Genomic DNA, 23614 nt, shown 5'->3' with positions numbered 1-23614 from the left:
TTCACATAAGCACTTTATGTTGGAGAGACTCTTAGTTCATAAATCAATAAATTACAGATTACTGCTATGATCTTCCTTTCTTAGAAAACCTTTGCCTGGAAAATAAGTAATTTCCATCAGCAGGCTGGTTTTATCTGTTTGTCACTGTCTGTTGGTTCTTCCAGTCAGATTTTCTAAAAAAAAAGACGAATCGGACGTCATCCCTTCAGCCCATAGATATATCCTGACCTTTGAGACCATACCATTGGCAAGTGAGGTCAAACGTGTGTCCTCATGCTTTTGTTTTTGAGGGGTGATATATCTACAAGACACTGGATACCCACTGACTTAATGTGTTGATCCACCCATAATAGCAGTTAGGAAACATCTCATACCACCTGCTTCAAAGTTTTTCTTTCCATGTGGGATATAATCTAATTACTAAGCCAGTTCACCTTTACATGGCCCTTAAACTGCCAGACAAATCTGATATTGCTGACTTTGCAAGGTGAATGAACTACAGACTAACAGTATAGTGAGGGTGATAGCGGCAGGTTTGGTAAAAAGTCAAACAACACTAAGAGAGCACCCTGCGTTTCATTCCAAAGATACCACTGAATATGTAGCATTTAACCACCATTAATAGTTTTCATGCATTTTCTTTTAAAAAGAAAAACACTGAGAAATCTTTTCCTGCATGGTGTAACAAAGCAACAATTTTAATCCTATTGCATGGATGAAACATTGTCTAAACCTCGTGACTTGTTCATCGAGGTTGACTAACATTTTAGTTTTCTGGTTCTGTCATTTCCAAGTGTTTTTGGAGTATTTTGGAGAATTTTGCTCTGTTCATACTCAAGACTTAAAAACATACACTTGTTAGCATTGCTGTTATCACCGTGGTCATATCAGCATGCTGACATTAGTGTTTAAATGGTATACCTGCACAGCCTTGCAGACTGACCTGTTGTTCACTGACTAAAGGACACTAGAATTGATTATTTGCACATGCACCAACTGAACCTTTTCATCTTAAACATATATTAAATGACACGTCTATTCCAGGGATGGTATTTTGAATTATGTATTTATATATTTCATTTTATTATATACACTGTATATATTTACAAAAAAAACATAAAGTGTTGAAACCATGGGGAACAGATAATTGAGGTTGTTTGTTTCCAAAGAGATGCATGCATCCCACTTACCAAAACAGGCAGCAGCAGAGCCATGTAGCCACCACAGAAGATGGCGAAAAAGACTGCGTAGACCATCAGCAGCATGTAAGAAGTTGCCAGTGGGGAAAGCAGGTTGACCAAGCCACACAGGATCAGGTAGGCTTTGTGGAAATGGTACTTGTGGAAAAGATTCCTGTCTGTCACCCAGCCCGAGGCCAACTGGGCGATGGTCTCTGTGATACCTGTAACAGGCAAAGGTGGACAGACAACTGGATGAGAAAGATATATATTTATATGACTTTAAATTTTGATATAAATGTGTGTAGGGCCATTTTTGATCTGTGCATTTATACTGATGAATTCATTACAGCAGAGAGTGTTACGATGAATAAAACGATTCACATTTTAGAATGTTGTGGTTGTAAAATAAAGGTAACACAGAAGTTCACCGCGCCTTGAGGCGACTGTTGTTGTGATTTGGCGCTATATAAATAAAATTGAATTGAATTGAAGTTTCTCTGGTTCACAAAGATCCAGCTGAAGATAGTTTTAAAAGCAACTCAGTCTCAAGGCACCCTTATTAAAATTCCAGCCAATTTACACATTTAACTAGTATGCAAATCTTGCATACATACGGGTGTGGCCACTTCTCAGGTAACTAATGTTTTTTTTTCCAATGTTCTAATAAAACCTTTAAGGTTTTTTTGTAAGTGCATTACTTCCTGTCTTGCTAATTAAATAAGCTTTCAATTCATTTTATATCAAGGTGAAGCACTAATCTAGCTAGTTTTGCAGGACTGTGAGCTGATGGAACTTCCTAGCTCTACATTCTTCTCTAAAATGATTATGTTCAGTTTAAAACAAAGATGCCAAAAAATCCCACAAAAAAACCAAAAAGATCATGACCAAAAACCAGGATTGTAACAGTCCACAAACCAAATGATCACCAGTTTTATATACAGGCTAGTGCACAAAGACATGAAAAATATTCCACTAGCTGTTACTTACATGCATAACAGCTGCATAAAAATGATGCAACATTTCATTGCAATTTCAGTATTAACGCTATAAGAAGCAGCTTCATGTTGGACTGCATTCCTCAAGTGTGTTTGTTTCGACATCTATGAAACATTTTAGTGTTAAATCATCTACAAGCTCAGCTTTCGAAAGGAAGGGGCCCAGGCAGAACTAGATGATCCTCGAGTCTGTTACACTGACACTTTGAGCCATTTAATGATCGGTCATTATCAACACTTTTTCAGATAAATAAATGACGTTTTGAACAGCCCTGTATCTCCTGATCTTTCTTCTATTCCCACAATAAGGTTGTTGTGTTTTTAGTAAAATACCTTGACAACAACTAGATGGATTAACATGAAATTGAGATCTCACATTTCAAATTTAAATCCATCAACTACTACTTTAGAACTTGGTTCGAGGCTAACTCTGGTGTTGAGAATTAGGATTACAGGTTGATGCAGTTATTATGTGCTTAACGAAAACAACGCCAGGAGGAACTGTGAGTACATTTCTCAATGTGAAGGGTGTCTGTGCAGATAAATGATGTGTAAGGAAAGGGTAAAGAAAGCCTGTGAGGAGAAGGAAACTGAACTAAATAAAATAGGTCACTATTATCCAACCTAACTTCCCTGTTGCTCCTGTTCTCTTGACACAAGAATACTGTGTAACCGGCACAGTGGGTGGCAACACACCGACCTGTTAACATCTGCATTACACCAGCAACAATAAGCAAACTACCTATTAAGCATTTCTTCTCATCTGACTGATTGTTTGCTCTACTTGGGTATGATGACTGGGCAGATATGGACTGCGCTCTGCTGAGGTCAACTGGAATGCGATAGGTGATGTGGAAACTGCAGTGGTGTATTGAGCGTCGCAGGAATAGCTACAAGCAGGCAGTGCTGAGCAATTAATCAATGAAACAAACTGGTGCGGTACGGATTCAGAATTATCCATCCTTTGCACAGCCTCTGCAGCACAACTCCGCAGGCTGTAGGCAACTCTCAACTTCAATGCATGATATAAAAATCCTGCTGAATATGAGCTTACGTAGTCTAAATTCCCACTTTATGTTTTACAGTGTCGCTCTTCATAGCAAATTTGAATAAATCTTACATTAATCTACATTAACATGCAGATGTCAAGTAACAACAGTAAATTAGTAAAAGAATAGACTATAAAATGCTTCATCATCGAACATCTGTGCTTTCTTTATATGACAGCATTCTCCATGGAGGTTAGAAAATTGACATGAGGCAGCTGTTCACTGTTTATGTGTCCTCCTCTTGTGATCCAAGACATATCCTGCAGTGTCTCCTGCTTGCATACTGACAAGTTGTGAGTTTGTTTGTGTGTTTTAGCCTCAGCAGGTCGATTCAGCTTTGCAGCTGTCCTTGTTCAAACTCAGCACATTGCTATTTAAATTAGGCTTCACCAAGTAGCACCTTATGCCAAGTTCATGTGGTACACTGGTTTTGACCAGTTCTGTTAGTAGTACTACCAGGTACAGACATTTGTGAATGCCTCTGAGAATTAACAGATCATGAGGGGGGGAGGGGCATGTTGGTTTTCCCAGTTTCTATGAAACTGCTTCCTTCTCGTCTCGTCTCTTCTTCTGCACACACTTCTGCCTCAGAGCTCCTCTGCAAAGTATCAGCTACTTCAGGACTGGGCTCCAAAATTAAAAAACAAACAAACAAAACAACAACAACAACAACAAAAAACTGGGAGCCCCACTTGTCAACACGCCAACAACTTTACTCCATTAGCTGTTGCTTAGCGACTCCGGTTTGTTCCAGTGCTGGTGACTGAGGGTTGACGAAAAGACTGACCCGGACGATAGTGGCCTCTCTAACCGAGCCAAGTTAATGGGCCTCAATGACAAGCACTGGGTCAGAGAAAGAGGGACAGCGGGACATTGGGATGGTGGCTTTGTGGTGTGAGCAGCACCCCATCTCTTTAACTTTGTCTCGCTTTCTCCACCATTACAGCACATGAGCAGAGAAAGTGACAGAAAAAACGTGGCTGACAAAAAAGAACCTGTCTTGCTGCTTTCTGGAAGCTCTTCGGAGTAAACCCACAGACTATTATACTCTGGCTTTACAGCTTTAAGAAACAACAGACAGTTAATCTTCATATATTCTGTAATTGCATGAATCTGGCTCCAGTTCAAATGCTGCTGTTCCATACAAATACTGCCTCGGTCTGTGCCACATCATATCGTCCACAATGATCGCCATATAAATTGCGACAAGACTTAAAAGTTATATGAGGAGAACAATACTATAGTAACGCCACGTTACTATAGTAACTGGCCATCGGGCATACCGGGCATTTGTCCAGTGGGCTGATGGTGATTTTTCATTTTTATGGGCCGATGACTTTTTTTTTTTATAACAGTATAAACAATGAAAGGTGATGGATTGGCCAGAAGCTGGCAGATGTGTAAAAATAACTCAGTTGTTTGGTGGTGGCTATGGCGGAGCTGCCACAAGAGGCCAGGTGGATGAGGGAGAGGGGAGGCAGGAGGAGCAGAGATCCGAAGCGGCCGCTGGTCCGAGTGTCAGGTGAACTGAACTTCAGGTAAGAAGTTATGACCTGCAGTCTATCTGGGTCAGATATAAACCAAGTTTAGGTGGAGTTTATTTTTGTTGTGCTGAGTTTTTACCGTCAGTTACAATAACTTGTACTGTGTACTAGCTAGCATGACGGAGTTTCTACAGCTGGGTGGGTGCTATGATGTTACTGATAGTGAACTTTATTTTATTCACAAGGTTAGTTAGTAGAGTTGCCAACCGTCCCCTAAAAAACTGAATTGTCCCGCATTCAGAGAAAATATTACACGTTTCGTATTGAGGTGAAAAGGAACACAGTTTGTCCCGGACTTCAGCTAGGATGGAAAAAGACACAAAGCTGGAGTTTTTCTCTGTCTTTACGCTGCAACTGTCTCTTCTTCTCTCATTCAATCGTGAAACTGATCAATGATCAGCTGATCGGCTTTTCTCTCGTGTTTGTTTATCGCCCACTTTGGGCCAGAAAGAGGAAACCAGCGGATGTTGAGCTAAACAACAGCAGCACGTTTAAGCTTGATCAGCTGTTGTTAGAATTGATTTAATATTAATTTCTAGTATCAGCTGATGTTTGCTGGAGCCACAGCTGTAAAAGCTGCTGGTCATGATGTCAGTTTGGTTATCTGGGGAGAGGGAAACATGAAGATGAAACCAGGAGATGTCCTTACTGAATCATCAGAGCTGAACAGGTGATGGAGAAACAGGTTTAACTTTTAGGTGACATGACTGAGTTGAAGGGAAGTTATGAACTGCTAGCCCATACATAAGCTGCCTTTATAGGTTAAAAGTATCAGAATCGGTGTCGATATTGGCAATACTGACCCTGTATTTACTTGATACTGGATCAATACCAAAATTTGCAGTATCACTCAGCACTAGTGAGTGTCACTGGACCACTTGCTAGCTGCACTCCATATGACACAAAGAGCAAACAGTAGATGGAAATTACAGATGTGGTTACCTGGTGGAAGAGCAGGGCTTTAAGCAGATGGTGAAAAAGTTTGAGCCAAGATAAAAAACTTTTAGATAGAAAATGTTCTGTGATAATATTATGCAGCTCCTTATGAGTCACAAAGCTACATCACTTTAGTTATTGTTAAACTATGTGCTCAGCAATTATTATTTATACTTTTACTTAAAATATCCAGGAAAAACACAACACTGATATTTCATTAAAGCTGAGTGACTGTTATTGGGCTACATGCTGCTGTTGCATTATTGTTATAGTATAGTCACACTTCGAATTAGGTTATCAGTGACAGCAGCTCACTGATTAAGGATGGAAAATTTACATTTAATGTGATTGCCTGCAAGCTGCAAGCATCACATTTTCTAGATGTCCTGTGATTTAATTCTGAGATCCTTTCTCCCACCCACTAATGCTGACACAGATTGGCTACAGGCAATTTTAAAACCAAAAAGATGGGCTTTTTTTCTGAACGCACAAAATGCATGATTTTGACACTAATAAAAAAATTGTACACAAAAAGTTTTGCTTTAATTCAAACAAACAAATGCACTTTTGTTGTGCTATCACATAAGAGCTGTGATATAATAGAAGTTTGATTTATTGATACCCCCTTTTCCTCTCAAACCCCTTATCACTACTACACCAATCAATAATAGATGTACCTATGTGTCATTATTTATAGCTAAAGTATGCCTTTCATTAATATTAATACAGTCTCTATCGGGTAACAGTTATTGATTATCAGTGGACAGATTATAAAACAAAGTGGTTAAAAACAACCACACATGGAGCTTTTCAGTTATTCATAAATCTACAGAATTACATGCATGGTGTGCATAATGTTAATGCTGTTCTCTGTTCATATGGAGTGGCCTCATCAGTGGCACACTGCTGAACCCACCCACCCTGGCCAGTAGACCAAAGTTCAGCTTTTATGTAAGAACATCCATTACATAAGACTGCAGAGTCTGAGCAGCTCACAAATAATTAATGGCTAGAGGTTGACTGAACACTTTTTTGCATCCCTCCTCAGACTCAGTCTGAAAAAACTAAACTAAACTGGAACTTCATCTTTATACTTCAAGGTCACTACTAAAGGTTATTTTTTATAAGACATAGCTGTTTAATTCTAAATTTGTCACATCTGTGAAACTACTTCAACTCTTACTGTCATAAACTTAAGGATGTCTGAGCACTCTAGTGCTGCAGAATCAAGCCAAAAATTCACTTCTACTTTAATCTACATACAGAGATTCTGCATATGAACATGCACAACCTGTAAGCAAATAGCAACATTTTTGGAAACCAAAGCTTTCTTAGTTCTTTTTGTAGTCAGAGTACTACAGAGCAGCTGAGCTGGCACTGGTCACATGTACGTTAAAATCCATGTGGATAACAACAGAAGGGAAACCTTTCCCGAAAAGCCACCTCAAAACTATCAGCAATTTTATTTGTTTTGTTTTAAATGCTTTTGAAACATGGCCAGCGTAGCTTAGATATTGTAACTACACTCTGGAACGCCCTGAAATACTGCCAGTTGTTTCCAGAAGACAACCAGACAATAAGTTTCCACATTGATCCAGCTTAAACGAGTTAGAAGTCATGCAACAGTGCAACAGTGTTGCAAATTAACTGACGCTTGCAAATGTTTCTCTCATTGGTACAAGAGTTAAGTGGATTAGAAACAGTCATTTTTGGTAAAAAGTTACACATAAATATTTCTCATTAAGTTGGAAACAAGCTTGATATTGATGACTCTTCTTTAAAAAGGGGGGCCACTGGCTGTAGATTACAGATGTGATCTTGTAATCTGCAAGTGACTGTCTGCTTTTATATCTTTAATTCAACAGTGATGTTAAAAAGGCTTGGACCCCAGAAACCCTATAATATTTGTAGCTTTTGATAAACTTTATAGATGACTTTAGATGGCTTGTATTTATTTAAATTGTGTTTTCATAATAATTTAATTTTATATTAATTTTATATTATATACTATTGCTAAAATATTTTTAAAAATGTATTTTCAAATAAATGTTTTTGAAACTTATCAAATCTTTGTAATTGTTCTTCACTACATCACAGAAACATGTAAGGAAGCAAAAGCAAAGGAAGCAGAAAAGTGTATAAAAACAAAATTTGTCCCACTGCCCAAACTTCTCACCATGACTGCAGACCACATGCAGGCCATAAGCTGTATTGCTCTAGCTAATTATTTACAGCACAGACGAAAAAAAAAAAAACAAGAGAGTTCTATTTTCCAAAATATCACACTGCTCATTAAACGCTTGGAGTAACACAGAGAATCTATTAGCCAACATAAACCTTACCTGCGACAGAGATGATAAAGGAAGCATCCATGGCATCAATGTCCAGGGTTCTGGCTCGGGCAGACAGGTGGAAATAGGGAATAAAGTAGGCAAGCTGACTGAAGACCAAAGACCAAGTGTATATGCAAAAGAAAGGGTCCTTCAGCAAAGAGAAATCCAGTACTTTGGCTTTTGTGACAGTCACCTCACTTGGCGAGTTTGCATGTGAGGAAAATCCAACAATCGTGGACCCATTCATACTGCCATTGAGCTCCGCTGAGCAATCTGGAGTTGTGGGTTTACACTGACCCAGGTCATGATGGGGCTCATGGCCATTTACTCCATTCAGGACCAGTCTGGTCAGTTCAGGGTTCACTGACTGGTCCTGGAGTCCCTGAGTACATTGCCCCCCCACGTTCACGGTGTCCCTATGAGAGGGAGGAGGGGATTGAAGACAGTCTGATTTGGAGACGCCATTGGAAACGTGAGTGGACCCATTCAAACAGTTCTTGGAGTACTCCTTCTCTGAGGAGCTCTTGAGAGAAACAGCAGGACTCTTTTGGATGGCAGAGGAGGTAGGGTTTGAAACAGGTGGCTTTACATTGATGGGTCGCAGCAGCATGCCAGAGGCCACCAGATTCAGCATGAGACCACTGAGAATCAACATGGCTCCTAAACATGACAGTGAGAGTTTAGGATCTAAAACATCACTTTTAGATCACTCCATGGCCTGTATTTCTACACTTAGGCACAAAATTTCTCCTTCTTACCTTGCCAAGCATACCGGTCCAGAAGCAGCTGAGTGAAGGGAGCAAGAGCAAAGGTCAAACCCATACCAGAGCGTCCAATAGCATATGCCGTTGCTAACCTTTTTCTGAAGTACAGTGCTGTGACCACTGAGAAGGCCTGATACAGTAGTGCAAACCCCATTCCTGAGAGGAGCAAACAATGTTATTATCTGACATTGCGTCAGTCACGGGGACACACAGGTTGGTTTTACGAATTAATAACACGACACAGAAGTCGTCTTGTTACTAGAGTTCGTGTGGAAACAGCAACATTAAGGTACTTTACTGTTTAGCAATTAGTTAAACTCACCAACTATCACGCCCATGCTGATGTAGAGGAATACCACGCTGTTGGCGAATATACTCAACAGGAAGCCTCCGCTAACCAGCACTGCACCGGTGATCGAGGTCACTCTGGCTCCCACCTTGGCACATGCCACAGAGGCGAGGGGCGCTACAGAAGTGAGAGGAGACGAAACACAACGACAAAAAGCTAAATGCAGACATACAGACCACAAAAGGCTATTAAATACATTTTGTGAAGGAGAGACAGTAAGTCACAAGAAAATAAAACTGTGGAAAATGACGATAAAGATGTGATGCAATAGAAGGAAAAGATTTTTTTTTTAGTTTGAACCTCCAGACAGACGCAGACTTGACATGATGGAACCGATCCAGCTGATACTTTCTGCTGAGCCACCAAACTCATCTTGGAACGCCACAAAGAAGATCCCAAAGCTCTTTAGGGTGCCCATAACGAGGACATTTACCTGCACAGACACGAATGAGAATATACAGATAATGACAGATATATTTTCTCTGAGAGAAACTTTCCAGTTAATTACATATAAATAAATGGTTCAGTGGGGAAAAAAAGGAGATTATAGAGAACAGAGGTACGCATACCAGGAAGCAATGTAGCACGACCATCCAGCCCCAGCCCCCATCTGGAGGGTCCTCATACTGGATCTCTTTCTCTTTGTCCTTCTTCGAGGTCATGGCATCCTTCCTGAACAGGTTCATTATGGCCCTGGTTTCACTTGGAGAAGAAAGATAAAATAAATCACCTCAAAGCTGCAGAAAAAGGATATCATATCAGAAGTTATATTCAGCATAAGACCAAGAAGCCTTTCAGAGTTTTTTCAAGTAAAGACAAACAGACATGAAAAAATAAAACAATAGAACAACAATGTTCGAAATAAAACTGTGACTTTCTGCTTTTTGATTTAACTTTACAGAAACCCACAAGCCAAAACGTTAAATCATTTCGAATCAATAAAAGTAAAGTCTGATATTATATATGATACTGACATAAAACATCCATCCATTTCCTTCTGCTTATCCAATTCAGCATCATGGGAGGGATGGAGCCCATCCCAGGCACCATAGGGCGAGAGGCGTGGTACACCCAGGACAGGTCTCCAGTCTGTCACAGGGCTACCATAGAGAGACAGACAACCATTCACACTCACATTCACACTTATGGGCAATTTCACATTTAGAATTACCATTTAACATAACCCCACTAACTGCATGTCTTTGGACTGTGGGAGGAAACGGGAGTACACAGAGAGAACCCACACAGACAGATATATTCAAGAGTAATACTCTATTACTTTTTCATTTCATTGAGCTGTGAAGTGGGGTGACCTCAGTACTACTAGACCTGGTAACATCTCTTTTGCACCCTATTCAGCTATTGGACTGGATATAATGCTAACACTGCTGAGATATTGTCTCTACCAATGTGTAATGTGTAAGTGTTGATTATTGACTGCAGCATCTTCTAAGTCCCTGTTAGAACTAACACTGTGTCCTGTGTGTACCTGGTAGATGATTTCTTGTCTTTGTTATGTAATAAAAAATGGTTCGTTGGGTTGGGCAGCTAAAAGAGAAGTAGTTGTCTTAAACCAGCAGCAAAGTAAACCTACAGCTACAAAGCAACATTTCAACAATTTTAAACTACACATTCTAAAGCAGGGGTCTCAAACTTGGCCTGGGGGCCACTTGTGGACCACATCACCCCTACTTGCGGCCCGTATATTGACATGAAGAAAGATAATGCAATTTGGCTTTTTTGTTGGGGAGGATTTGTTTGTTGTTGCATGCACTGTTAAAATAAGTTCTTTAAAAAGCAAAAAATGATTTAATATAAAGGTAATATGAGCAGAGAGTACAAACATGTGGAGGGATTGGCTACGTTAGCTCAGTGAGAGAGTTATTTGTTAAAAAAAACATTTGTCAAACTATCGTTTTTGGCTTGTAGCTTAAACAGAACTGACTTTTCTTCCCTGTTTGAATTCAAAGGGATGCACATGATAACCTGGTAATTAAGTAGAAATGTAAAACAGAAATGCAGCATTAAAATAAAATGAACTTATACTAGTAGTGATGTCCTCACTGGCCGATACCAGAAGAGGTGAAAGAGGATAATAATGGATTAGTGAGTGGTTTAATAATGAAATGATTTTTAACGTATTGTGCTACACGTAGCACAATACGTGTAGCACAATAGACACATAGACACACACACGTATTGTGTGTGTGTCTATGTGGTCTATGTGTAACTAAACAAGTTAAGACTTAAGCTGTAAGACTTTGGCTTATTTCAAATGAACCCATGCCTCTGTTGTTAACAGATTCAGAAATGACTTGCTCTTTTGTGAGCCAGCTTCACTGCAGTTTGACTCCCAACGGGCAACATGTGACCTTGAATTACTTCGGGCCCTTGTTGGAACATGTTTTCAAATACGCTGACTTGTATTAGCAAACATATATATATATATAATCACCCTTATTTGAAAATACAAGACAAAAAAATTCATCCATGGAGGCAAAAAAAGGCAAAAGTGATTTTAGGTGAAAAGGTAACAGCTAGATAGAGTTAAGTTTAAATAAACCAAATGAAAACTTTCTCACAATAAGGAATAATGACAAACTGAGTCAGCAGCTGAATGCAGGCTGTGCCAGGGTCAGCGATAAAACACAAGGGCAAACAGCAGCACAGATTAATGCATCTCAACAACAATGCAGACAGCAGTAAACAAACTCAGCTGTAAGTTTAGAAACTCGTTTAAAGTTAAGCATCTGTGTTGAGATCCAAGACACAGAAGGATGTGCATTTTAGCTTTCGTAGTGATGGTTTATCCTTAACATCCTCTTTTACCTGTAACTGTTGTTTTACTGGTGTGGAGAAACTGTGATAGCTTCCTCTCCAAACTGCGCTCTAGACACTCCTTGACTGATAAACTTCATATCTTTACAGTTGCCATCTCCACCCATAGATCCACCCATAGCTTTGACAGCCACACATGTTATTTAGCAACCAAACAATAAAAGCGCTTAGGTACCCCCAAAATGTTTCTTCTGTTTTTCTTCTGCCATGGAAGAATATGGCAGCAGCTGGAGCTGACTGGGGTCAGTCCCTTGATTGTTTTTACAAAGTTTCATGTCTGGGCCTTGGGCACTCTAGCACCACTAATGGGCTGAAGTTGGATTTGCGCCTAACTTCTGAACGATATGCCCAATTTTCAAACAAGAGTTACGGTGATCTCTTGGATCAGCCTGGATTCAAAGCAATCCATGATTCTCAAGCAAATTGGATTTTTTGAAAAGTTTTACATGTTTGTTCAAAAGCTCCTTTATTTTTTGCAGTCCTTACCATAATCGGCAAAGCTATCCTTTACACGAAGACCTTTTAGACCTCACCAAATGTATCATATGGCGTGTTCATTTTTAAAAGCTTTGAATCATCACAGCCAATGGAAATGTGCAGCGAGGTGCCAAACAACTACCTCATAAGTTGGCAAAGACATGCATTTAGGATCTTACTGAAGGGTTAAATCACAATTTACCTCATCTTGGGGCGACAGTGGCTCAGGGGGTTGGGAAGCGGATCTGTAACCAGAAGGTCGCCAGTTCGATCCCCGGGCTCTCTGTCCTGGTTGTTGTGTTCTTGGGCAAGACACTTTACCCTCCCGCCTACTGGTGTTGGCCAGTAGGTGCAATATGGCAGCCTCACTTCTGTCAGTCTGCACCAGGGCTACAACTGTAGCTGCCTTCACCAGTGTGTGAGAGTGAATGAATAGTGGCATTGTAAAGTGCTTTGGGTGCCTTGAAAAGCGCTATCTTCAGAAAGTTATAATAACTGTGTGTTACAATAAATCAATATTCATTCGTTAACATAACTGTTATTATATCTCAGCAACTGTTGCAAGTTTTACACTATAAAGCCCCCTGTCCATTGTGATTGCAGCAGAATACATGATGGTAAATTATCCCAATAAAATACTAACGCGTCCCTGCTCAGTGTTTGACAGTCAGTTACATAAGATTGCCTCGTATTTGTGACCAGAGATATATACGCTGTCGATGAAGGTTTAATAAATAAGTAAGCCATTCGGTTCTGCTGTATCTGCAGAATAAAGGACTGTGACTTTAAATATTAATCGTAAGTTCTGCAGAAAGAGATAATATGTGTATAAGAAGACGGTACTTCAAGAAACGAGCAAAGCTGTAAAACCACGGGGCAAACTCCAAGTTTACCAAAGTATTAGCTGTAACTGCCTGTCCTGTGCCAAGGGTACCGGACAGTCTAACACAGGGCAGAACTGTCTTTCACGTAGCTCTGAAAAAGAGGACGTGAAAGCAGGATTCCAGTGTGCAATGTAAAGACAATATTTGAACAGAGCTATCCTAAAGTCTAAACAATGCAACTCTAAAGTGATTCCATACTGACCACAGATGGGTTTTGGCTCAGGCTAACAAGGCAGCTGCACCGGCTGGACAGAAGCCAAAGTCATTGCTCCTCAACACTGCCACTGTTGCCTGATGCATCCCATACATTCTTAATGAGCATTTCTCACACTGCAGTAAAGAGCTGATGTTGAGTGGTGACTACAGACAGATAGGGCACCGCACATGCAGCTGACTCTCCAATAACCTTACTTTTTTTTTTAAAGCTGTTCAGATGATTCGTTTGCTAGTGAGTAACCAAGTTACTGATGTTTCTATGATAACTACAATATGATGAATTCTAATATGAATTATATTGTATTGACACAGATGTTCCATCAAGTTTTGTCATGTAGCGGGTAACCCTAAATTACACTGGCTTAAGAAAACGGATGGATGGATGTAGCAGCTGAGTCAAAGGGGACCTAACACTCGTATTTCAAGTTTCCAAACTTTTTATTGTGGGAGTCAAGTATCCACCAATCTTCTTTGAGATCCTCTTCTTTAATCAGGCTCCATTTTCAGCATCCTGTGACTGATATATCCGCTACCTCTGCTCGACACATGTCCAAACCATTTCAGCCTTGCTTCTCTAACTTTGTCTCCAAACTGAGCTGTCCCTCTGACATACTCATGTTTACCCTGTCCATTCTAGTCACTTCTGTAAAAAGTCTTGATATTCGTCTCCAGCCACTCTACCCTGCCTGTGCTCCCTTCTGAACTGTCTATTGTTTTGAATGGTTGAACCCAGGTATTTAAAGGTATCTACCCTCACTACCCCCACTCCTTGCAGTTTTCCTGTTACACCCTTCTCTCTCAGTCACACACAGCTGTTTTGCTTCTACTGACCTTCATTCCTCTTCTCTCCATTGCATACCTCCACCTCTCAACACTCTCTTCCACCTGTTCCCTACTCTCACTACAAAACACGATGTTGTGTCTGAACATCTTAGCCCATGTAGACTTCTGTCTGACCTCATCTGTAAACCTGTCATTTAACACTGCATTGCTGGATAAAACCTACAGAGCACACAAGTTTATATGGTAAAGAAGCATATGAGATTAATAATGTTATGAACAACTAATGAACAAAATCCATGTTTGACTTTTTTTTTTTTAAAGTTAACAGTAGGTGAAGCTGTGTTTGGTGTTCACAGCTGTTCCCCGCTTGGTTTACTAAAAACCAACAGCTTCAAAGGACCACCCAAAACCAGTTGAACCATATGAGCATCACAACAACTTTAAACCTTTGCTGCATTTAAACAAATGGCACAACAGCAGTCTATAACTATCGGTTACTACTGACATAAAGGCAGTTATTCGAAACTGTTTGCTGTCAGAGAGCAGTCCTAACCACCTGTTTACCCTAAGTCTTTTGTAGCCAGCATTGCTAACTCAGTCTGACTTAGAAATGTATAAAAAGCCAGGCCCAAACTAGAGAGAGAGAGCACACAGAGCGGATTAAATGGGAATGAATTGGGCCAGTGTAGTGCAAGAAAAGTATTTCCCCCTATGTGCGGTTAACAAGTTGTCCTTAGAGAGTGCTTGAGCGCATGTTTGTGAATGTGCCGAGTTTCAGGGTTTGAGCGACAGGGGACTGGAGTCCAGCACTTTGTAGTGTGGTGTTCACACTGTGTTACCGCAGATCTTTCATGCAAACCTTCTCTTTGCAAGACTTCATATGTGCATCTGGTCTAATACTGCATTTCATTGAGGTTACTGTGTGTGTAATGTTCTCCAAAACCTGTTCCGCACCTACATTTCCTTCATACTGCTATCAATGAAACTACTGCCCACCAAAACACAATGAGAACAAATATTTTGCAGCTCCACCCACTGAGTGCAAGACTTTACATGACATCCACACTGAGCAAACTTGTGCACTTTCCCATGAAACACTTGCAATTATATTGCAATTATATTTTTTAAGTATGGCAAATCCAGTATTTATGACATCCATCTAACAATTCAGCACATTCATATATACCGAATTACAGTCTCCCGCTTCCTGACTGGCAAATCACCATAAATATTTGCATGTAACCTCCACATTGCATAACATGACCTTGTTTGTGAAACCTTTCACAGAGTAACAGCTGAGTCGAGTCCTAGAGCACCTTTTAAGGTCAAATCAGGCAGACACACCTAGCCTGGCTTTGTACTATTCAAAATAAACCCACTTATTATCAGCCAGCTATTGTTGTTGTGAGGCAATAACAAAGTTTTCATGCTAACTCAGCATGCAAGCCTCTCTCTAACCTGAGAGCAAACTGGAGCTATAAAATCAAAATTCAAAGATCCAACATTAATGTTAAGTCACCGTGTCTTGAACACACTCAAGCACTCTGCTTTAAGTTTAGCTGGTTACAATTAGCCTAAACAGGGGTCTAAACCAGTGAGATAATTCAAACTCTGAAGTATAGAATATTAAAAATATCCAAAGGCCTTTATGCAAATTATCCAACCATGACAGTACACCTATTAGACCAGTTTAGTGCTCACTAGAGACACATTTTGTTCATTCTGAAGGGAGAGCTAATTGAATAAATAAAATGACGTGCTTTATTTCCTTTACTACCAGGATGAACTTCTGAGAAGAGGTATGGGGTCTTCAGGGATCTAATGGAAGAATGTGTCAACTTTAATTCACCTGATTCTAAAGACAAATGTTTTGGAGTACAGGGGAGACACTTAACCCCCTTTTGTGCTCAATTAACTCATTTCAACAGTTTCTTTTCTCCACTATGCAGTATCTATGGCAACCTGATCTGTGGGATAATATTTCTGGTTTATGAATTGGACTAAATTTTTTTATACTGTGAACAGGACAATGGCAATCACTGGTGACTGGACTAACCTTATTTGAGATGAAAATGCAAAAAAGGCAATCGCATTCAAGAGTTTGCGTTTCCAATTTGCAATCTAGACAGCACTTGATTTTGAGTATTGACATTTTTTTCTCTATTAATACCTTGCTTAGAAATGACGGCAAAAATAAAAGGTCTTTTAACTCTTCAGCATTCTAAGTTTCTATTTATTTCTCCTTTTCCTTTACAGAAGTGGACTAGTGCAGCCTGCAGGTCAGTTTGTCGGAACCTGCAGATAAACTCAGGCTAAGAAAAACAACCCAAACTAGAGAAAAAAGAAAATAACTTATGAAGTTAAATATGACAAATTGCCAACTAAATATAACAAAAGACAAAAACAACTTCATTTCAGGGCGGCCCCTGAAGTACAGCCACTGTTTGACACCATTGTCTGACCCTTACAAGAAGCTAAACTCGTCTCTATGTATCCTCAAGTTCACTCCAGGAAATATTTCATAACTGTGTTTCATCTGTTATCCAAAAGAAAACTGTAAATAGGTAAACAGTGTTTAACAAAAAGCATATTAATGAACATAATCTCAGACTGTTTAAAATCAACACATCACCCAACACTTTCCCAAATGTGCCCCTCCTTTGTACTGCAGTTGGCACATTACTTCGGGATCTTGATTATAAAAGCAGCCTGGTTTGGCCGCTACTGGATCCAAACCCGAGGAAAGCCAAATACAGTTTGAAGGAGAGGTGAGAAACAGCTTAATTAAGTACACATCTTAAAATGTGATATGTTTCATTATTTTAGAATCATACATGCAGGTTTATTCTGCTCTGGTTGGAAGTTCTTGCCCACAGAGGCTTGAGTTTTCTGCTTCAGGTAGAGTTTCCCAAAAATGTTGTGTCAAATTTTAAAAAATAACAAAAAAAAGTGCTCCATTAACACACTTAAAAAAAATTATTAGTGTTAAAAATATCATTAGAATAACACCCACAAAATCTTTCACCTGGTTATTTGTGTCCCAATTGATGTAGCTCTGCACCCCACTTATGGGGCCCGGCTCATGGTTTTAGAACCACGTGCTAAGAGTAATATGAGACTTTAGCAGCTGGAGGGTTCGAATCAGGAGGTTCCTATAGCATAACAGTATAAATTTCTTCCAGCTTGAGCTGAAGTTCTGATGGCACCAAAAAAAACCAGGCACCGTGGTTTTCAAACTCCCAACTCATACAAGTTCTTGTCTTTTGGACTTGTGCACAGTAAACTCAAAGACTGTCTGTCTCTAGAAATTATGTCAGACTCTAACAGAAAGTTGTGTATCCTCTTAATAGCATTTTCTGTGACCCCAATACTGCCCCCCCCCCCCCCCCCCCCCACACACACACACACACACACTCACACACACTAGTTCTAGAAACACATGGCACTAAAGAGATCAAGGAAACCTTTGCAGATATCAGATCTCTTCAGTGAGGTCTTATATTCAGAGGTTGCAGAAAAAGAATATTCAAAAAGCATCAACGTTATACAAAAAAGAAAAAAAAATCAAAGCTCCACTAATTATATATGCATAATAACTGAAATGGAGACAGAATATAATTATTATTCCATTATTGTTCCACCATCCTGCAGAGTAACAGTTCTCTTTTCACCTGCTGTGAATGACTATTTAATTCGAATTACATTTTAAGATGTTTAAATCGATTTCTTATTCAGATGAAAATCTTCCTTTAGTAGAGCTTACCTGTTATGTTTTGTAGGTAGAAGCCCTGAAGGCACTGTAGGTGAAGATAAATCTCAGAAGTCCTAGTTTCTGAGTACCACCCTCAGAATGATTGAAGGGCACTTGGAACTACAGCTGCACCAAGATCAGCTTCATAACCTACAAATATAAGTGAAATAAAAACAGAAGAAATCATTGTGTTGAAGCATATGTTTTAGCACCTGTCAATGAGGCACCATTTAGAAAGAAGAAAGATAAATAAAACCACAGAGCCTGTAGGGAAATCCATTACATTAGAATACAAGCAAACTAGTTGCATTATTGTTCATCAGTCGTAAAGAAGACCCATCAAGATGTAGTGATAGATCTAGAACAAGGTAAAATAAATAAATAAATGTGTCTATTTCACCCAGAGAAGTGTCTTACCTTTCTCATCCCGAGCTACAAAAAAGTCTAAATCAAGTTATCCATGTGTTCCTGTGCTGTTGAATTCTAAACTATGACTTTGAGAGAAGTGTAAACGCCTACAGAGGAGTTTGTGCTTAAAAAACAAAACAAAACAGGTAGCCTATCTTGTTTAACAGGTTTTTACTAGACTAGAGTTAACTCTGTGTAGTTTGTGGTGAATAGCTACAGGCTAAACAGCGAATAATAACTTTCTTACTTAAGTGGGCTCTGTCTAAAGGCTTAGGGCTAATACAGGAAAATCAGCTTCACGGTGCAGCAATTGTACAAAAAGTGGGTCAAACAAAGATCACACTTCCAAAATAGTAACACACTTTACTCACATATGGCAAAACATTTGATTGGGTAGGAGTCTGAAAAACAGGATAGTTTGAGAACATACTCTATCACTGTAATATTTATAGTACCATGATTTGAAATTGGTGAAATGATCTCCCTGTGCTGCATTCCTACTGTCAGATAGAGCCTGTAAAATGGGTTTCATTTGACCACAAGATCCAAAATCAACTGAATCCAAAAAGTACTCTAAAAAAATAAAGATTTTGATTAAAAAAAAAATCAAAGGATGTTTCTATTGAACTGGGTAGCACCGAGCTCCATATGTAGGCCATAATGAAAGAGGGATGGAGTATAAATGAAAAGCAGGTTAGCGCAGAATTCATGTTAAAAAGGGCAAATGTCTTAAAAGGAGGAGGTATGTTACTTATAACTACACATAAACTACCATTTATTAATCAGTTAAAGGCACATCAAGTGTGGGAAAAACAACAACTGGCTTCTTTAATAGTGCCTTCATTTAAAACTTGCTGAACTGGAGCGCTTTCCTCTCTTCTGTCAGAGACGAGAGGAATTGTTTTGATAATACATCAAAAAACTAAAAACCTGTTTCTCAAAAAACTTAACCAAACTTTTCATTCTTGACCAAGGTTCTAAAGTTCCTTCACCAAACACACTTTTTAACCACATTTTTAACACTTTTATCATTTAAAGTTATGCACTTAAATAATTATTGAATGGTTCTACAGTTTCAATGTTAATGCCATGCTTTTAAAAATATTTTAAATTGAGAGCCTACCGATTCAAATTCCCAGCCACAGCTGGCCTCAGCTGCTGTGTCAGGTGTCTCTGTGCACAAAGAAATGCCCACGTGATCTCTGTGCCCCTCATTATAGTGGGTGCCTGCCTGACACCTACTCCTCGTCCCCTACCTGTGTGACTTTGCCTTCTTCCACCCTTAGCTGGGTAATTACCTTGCCCAAATGCCATTAATTGTGGCCCCTAATAAAAAGCGATACTTGATCAAAAAAGGTCAACCTGTATTTATTTTAGCATTGACTAATGAAATTGATCTTTTTTCATTATTTTTCCATTAGGTTTACCCAAAACTCATGAGGATGCAACCTATGTATGCATGACGTATGTTCAAACCTTCGGTTGTACAGTTCTCTAAGGACCTGTTTACAGAAAACAGGGGCACAATCGAGATATCCGTTATCAGTGCTGACTGACAGCAGGGCTATTCAACTTCTATAGCAACAGGTAGGAAAACTACTGAGGGTCCATACAATAATGTATACAGTATAACTTTAATAGCTATTTTACTAGGTGGCATCAAGTAGTCACGCGCATTCCTTTTCCTTTGTAGTATCGTTTTAAGTGATTCTAGACAGCAGCCAATCCATATAAAAAAGTAGGACAGTCTTCATTATGATGCACAAAAAGCTATATGTAAAAGGAAAAAAAACAGGACAAGAATAAGTTGCTGGCAGGCACAACAAATGTAGCTGGTTGGATACTGTATAACTGTATACATCAGACTAACGTTAAGCTTACATAATAAGAAAAACGCATCTAATTATATACATTAAGTCTTTAAACCAGGTCTATAAGTGTAAAATGCTCACAGTAAGACAACACAGTTATCAAAGTAATTATAAACTGGCATGTCCATGGCAGAATCACAACCTATTCCAAGCAGTCACAAGTGGCTTGCAGCAGGTTCATATCCATATTTGTTTAAGGTGAAGTCACTAAAACAGTATCCAGACTAGCAGGTCTGTTTGCACTATCACAACAATAGAAAAATAGATGACAGTCTTTGTAGTGTCACTAATACAGCATTACATGCTTTAGTAACATTGTAGACTAACCATACATACAAAAAAATGGGTAATTTAAAGTTGTTTCAGCCAATGAGAAAAGCTGGATCCAATTTCATGAAACTGGAGGGGTGGGGGGGGGGGGGGGGGGGGGAAGGGGGGGGATAAAGGGGAGAGGGGACATGAGCAAATGAGAACCCAATGAATTTTGGGGCAGTTCTTTAGAGGTGGAGTGAATAGGGCATAGGTGGGTTCGATTTGACGGAAGACGTGTCCCTCTAACTCGGCAGGGAACAGCATGCTCTCGTTGGGGATTGAAAGCATTTTCATAATGGAAAGGGACGCTTTGTGCAGTGGGGTGCAGTGGACTTTTTAGCTTTACAGGCCAACACTGTAAAGCCAAAAGTCAAAAGTCCACTGCACCCTCACTGGAAATGCTGTTTGTAGCAAAGATAGAGTGCATTTGACCAATTCAATGTGAAAGATGCACTCATCAATACATTGCTTTTACACAGATGTTTGCCTTCTTCGCTTGCAACCTATTTGATGGAAAATAGGTAACAAGAACACAGCGCTAACCTCAATAAGAACATCCTGTGAATGTGTCTGTTATGATGGGCGTCCTATCCGACCAAGATTCTGTGTGGCACACAGAGGTGTGGCACACAGAGGTGTGGCAAGAGCAGACGTTTTGCTTTTAGTTGATAAGTAACATACCTGATTTGACTTTCTGTGTCCTGCACTTTAAGTTTCACAGTTTCCCTTCTGTCATTAACAGGCTTATCCAACACGCACTGCATAGATTTGATTGTTCATTATTTGTGTTTCCTCAGGCTGGAAAAGATGCATTTTCCAGGCGGAGGTCACATAAAAAGTCAAGAATTATTTCAGTTTTTTTCAGGTATGGATGAGGTATTTACTAGATTAATGATGTTATAGACTCAAGATTAAATGAATGAATGATTAAATTAGTGATCTTTGCGCACAGCATAATGTCAAACCTGCGATTAGTGAGCCTCGGCATCTGATCTTTCACTCCAATGATCCTAGCTACAGTCACCATCAGTAACTAAGAGAACACTGTTCTGTGAATGCAGACTTAGTAAATAACAATATTTAGTTATAGAAGACCTAAAAGTACTAGGTTAGTGAAAAACAGTCATCCGGTCCAAAAGTGTTCTATAGCTGCATTAGTGAGAAAGACAACTCAGATTATTTAAAACCCTTAAACATGCTAGATCAACCTTTAACCTTGTTCCCTATTAATTATCTCGCATTAAGTTTCTTCTTATAGATTTATCACCTCGTGTGCAGCTTGGGACCTGAGACTTGCTTGTTTATAATTCCACTTAAAAGTAAAAGGCATGCCCTTGTATGCAAAACCTGTGAAAATAAAAAATAGTGATGGACATAGTTGTGGTCACCTGTGCTACTTTTCATATGCACACAGGGCTTTGGAACCACACCGGAATCGCCCCTGGACCGGAGATGCAAAGTCCTATTCATAGTCTCCAGGTGATCAGCAGAGGAACAAGTCAACCACTTCATCATAACATGTTTTATTTGGAGTACTCCAGTCAACATAAAGTGTTAACAAAGCACAAGTATTAGTAATTAGGCCTGTTCACTGCCAGTGACATACTTTTGTGTGGATTATGCATCGATAGCTGAACTTTTTTTTCTCCTGGGAGATTAAATGGGAGTTTACATCTCCTAGGAGATTACATAAACTACGACTTTGCTAAAACTCACAAAAAAGTTAATTTAATTATACTTCGTTTATTATTGCTTGGTGACACTGTCTTTATGACTTTTGGTCCCATCAATCAAAATAACCCATATCATCCAGCAGTCTTGCTTCTACATCAGGAATAGTGAGATTATGGAGCAAGCCTTTGACTTGCAGTCGTATTATAGTGAGGAAAAAACAGGGTGGTCTTACCTTGTGTAGCTGCAAGCCAGTCCTTATCTTCACTTCGCAGGCCGGTTGCATTGCGCCGCTCACTTCAACTCAGCACCGCTGCGAAGTGAAGAGAAGGGTCGCTCAAACAGATGTGAAAATTCAGGCAGACATGGGATGGCACTGACACGAGATTATATCTCTTATCCACCAGACCAAAAAAAGAGGCCCGAACCTGGACTGACGCAATCTAGGTGAAACTCTCTTAACCCCGAAATAACTTTCATGGGTCAACGAGGATACCGGTCTGTTTTTGGACAGTTATATTTCTGTCCGTGTCTGAGCTTTGTGTGTGGGAGAACATAGATCTTTACCAATAAAAGAAAAATCCGGTTAAAATGTAATCCGAACATGTCGTTTACTCATCTGAGGAATAAGTAAGTTGAAACGTGTTTGCAGTTAAAGAAAAAGCTGCTCGTACCTTTGATTTCCCCCTGCCGTCGACTTGCTTCTGTCCCGCTTTGAACTAGTTTGTTTTGACGCGTAATTTGGGGTTTTCTCGCTCAGAGCTTCTGCGCCCATGAAAGACGTGCGCGTCACCATTGAGGGACTTCTCGGCACAGAGAGACTGCTGCGGGACGTTTTTCTCCGGGGATGATCGTGCCATAACTTTGCCTCTATGCGCGGGACCCTCTAAGTTGCATCTCACATCTCAGCCTCAGCATCGCTCTCTGTGCCGAGGAGCTGCAGAGGGCAAAGCCTTCGCGGAGGAGAACCACGTGACTGTAGCACCAATGAGCCCCAATCTGAAAGCTCGGAGACTAGGAAGGAAAAAAAAATCCCCTCTGCGGTCAGAACCTTAGAGCGAGGCAGACTTTACTCACATTACACGGTCTAGTATGTGAATAGGAGACCATGTGCTATAGAAAGCAGGATAGGCGGGAACTATATCTAAAAATAGGCCATCTGCAAGCAATATTACAAAATCAGTGTAAGTTCTTACAGAGAGGAGAGCACCCAGATGATACCTGTTCCCACCTGCACCTACTCTCAAAACGA

General features: G+C 39.8%; 1 protein-coding gene across 4 annotated transcripts in view; it reads right to left on the bottom strand.

Moving 5' to 3' along the window:
• Nucleotides 1-23422, bottom strand: part of slc16a4 (solute carrier family 16 member 4) — a 29422-nt gene extending 6000 nt beyond the window's left edge. Inside the window, exons 1-9 of one of the 4 annotated variants that reach the window (XM_082517964.1) lie at nt 23037-23422; nt 22598-22675; nt 18113-18250; nt 9721-9853; nt 9452-9584; nt 9125-9268; nt 8797-8958; nt 8048-8698; nt 1191-1402 (exon numbers count right to left, since the gene is read on the bottom strand). In XM_082517964.1, coding sequence (XP_082374090.1) covers nt 1191-1402; nt 8048-8698; nt 8797-8958; nt 9125-9268; nt 9452-9584; nt 9721-9837 — 1419 coding nt within the window. In that variant the 5' untranslated portion in view covers nt 9838-9853; nt 18113-18250; nt 22598-22675; nt 23037-23422. Of the gene's footprint in view, nt 1-1190; nt 1403-8047; nt 8699-8796; nt 8959-9124; nt 9269-9451; nt 9585-9720; nt 9854-11980; nt 12206-18112; nt 18251-18517; nt 18619-22597; nt 22676-23036 lie in introns of those variants that run through there. The other 3 variants (XM_082517966.1, XM_082517965.1, XM_082517967.1) reach the window with 3 other exon arrangements.
• Between the last annotated feature and the right edge of the window lie 192 nt (nt 23423-23614).

The sequence above is a fragment of the Aulonocara stuartgranti genome (assembly GCF_965226115.1).
Source record: "Aulonocara stuartgranti genome assembly, chromosome: 20".
NCBI lineage: Eukaryota > Metazoa > Chordata > Actinopteri > Cichliformes > Cichlidae > Aulonocara > Aulonocara stuartgranti.
Note: the sequence above shows the minus strand (reverse complement) of the source record. Positions and strands in the feature narration are given on the sequence as shown.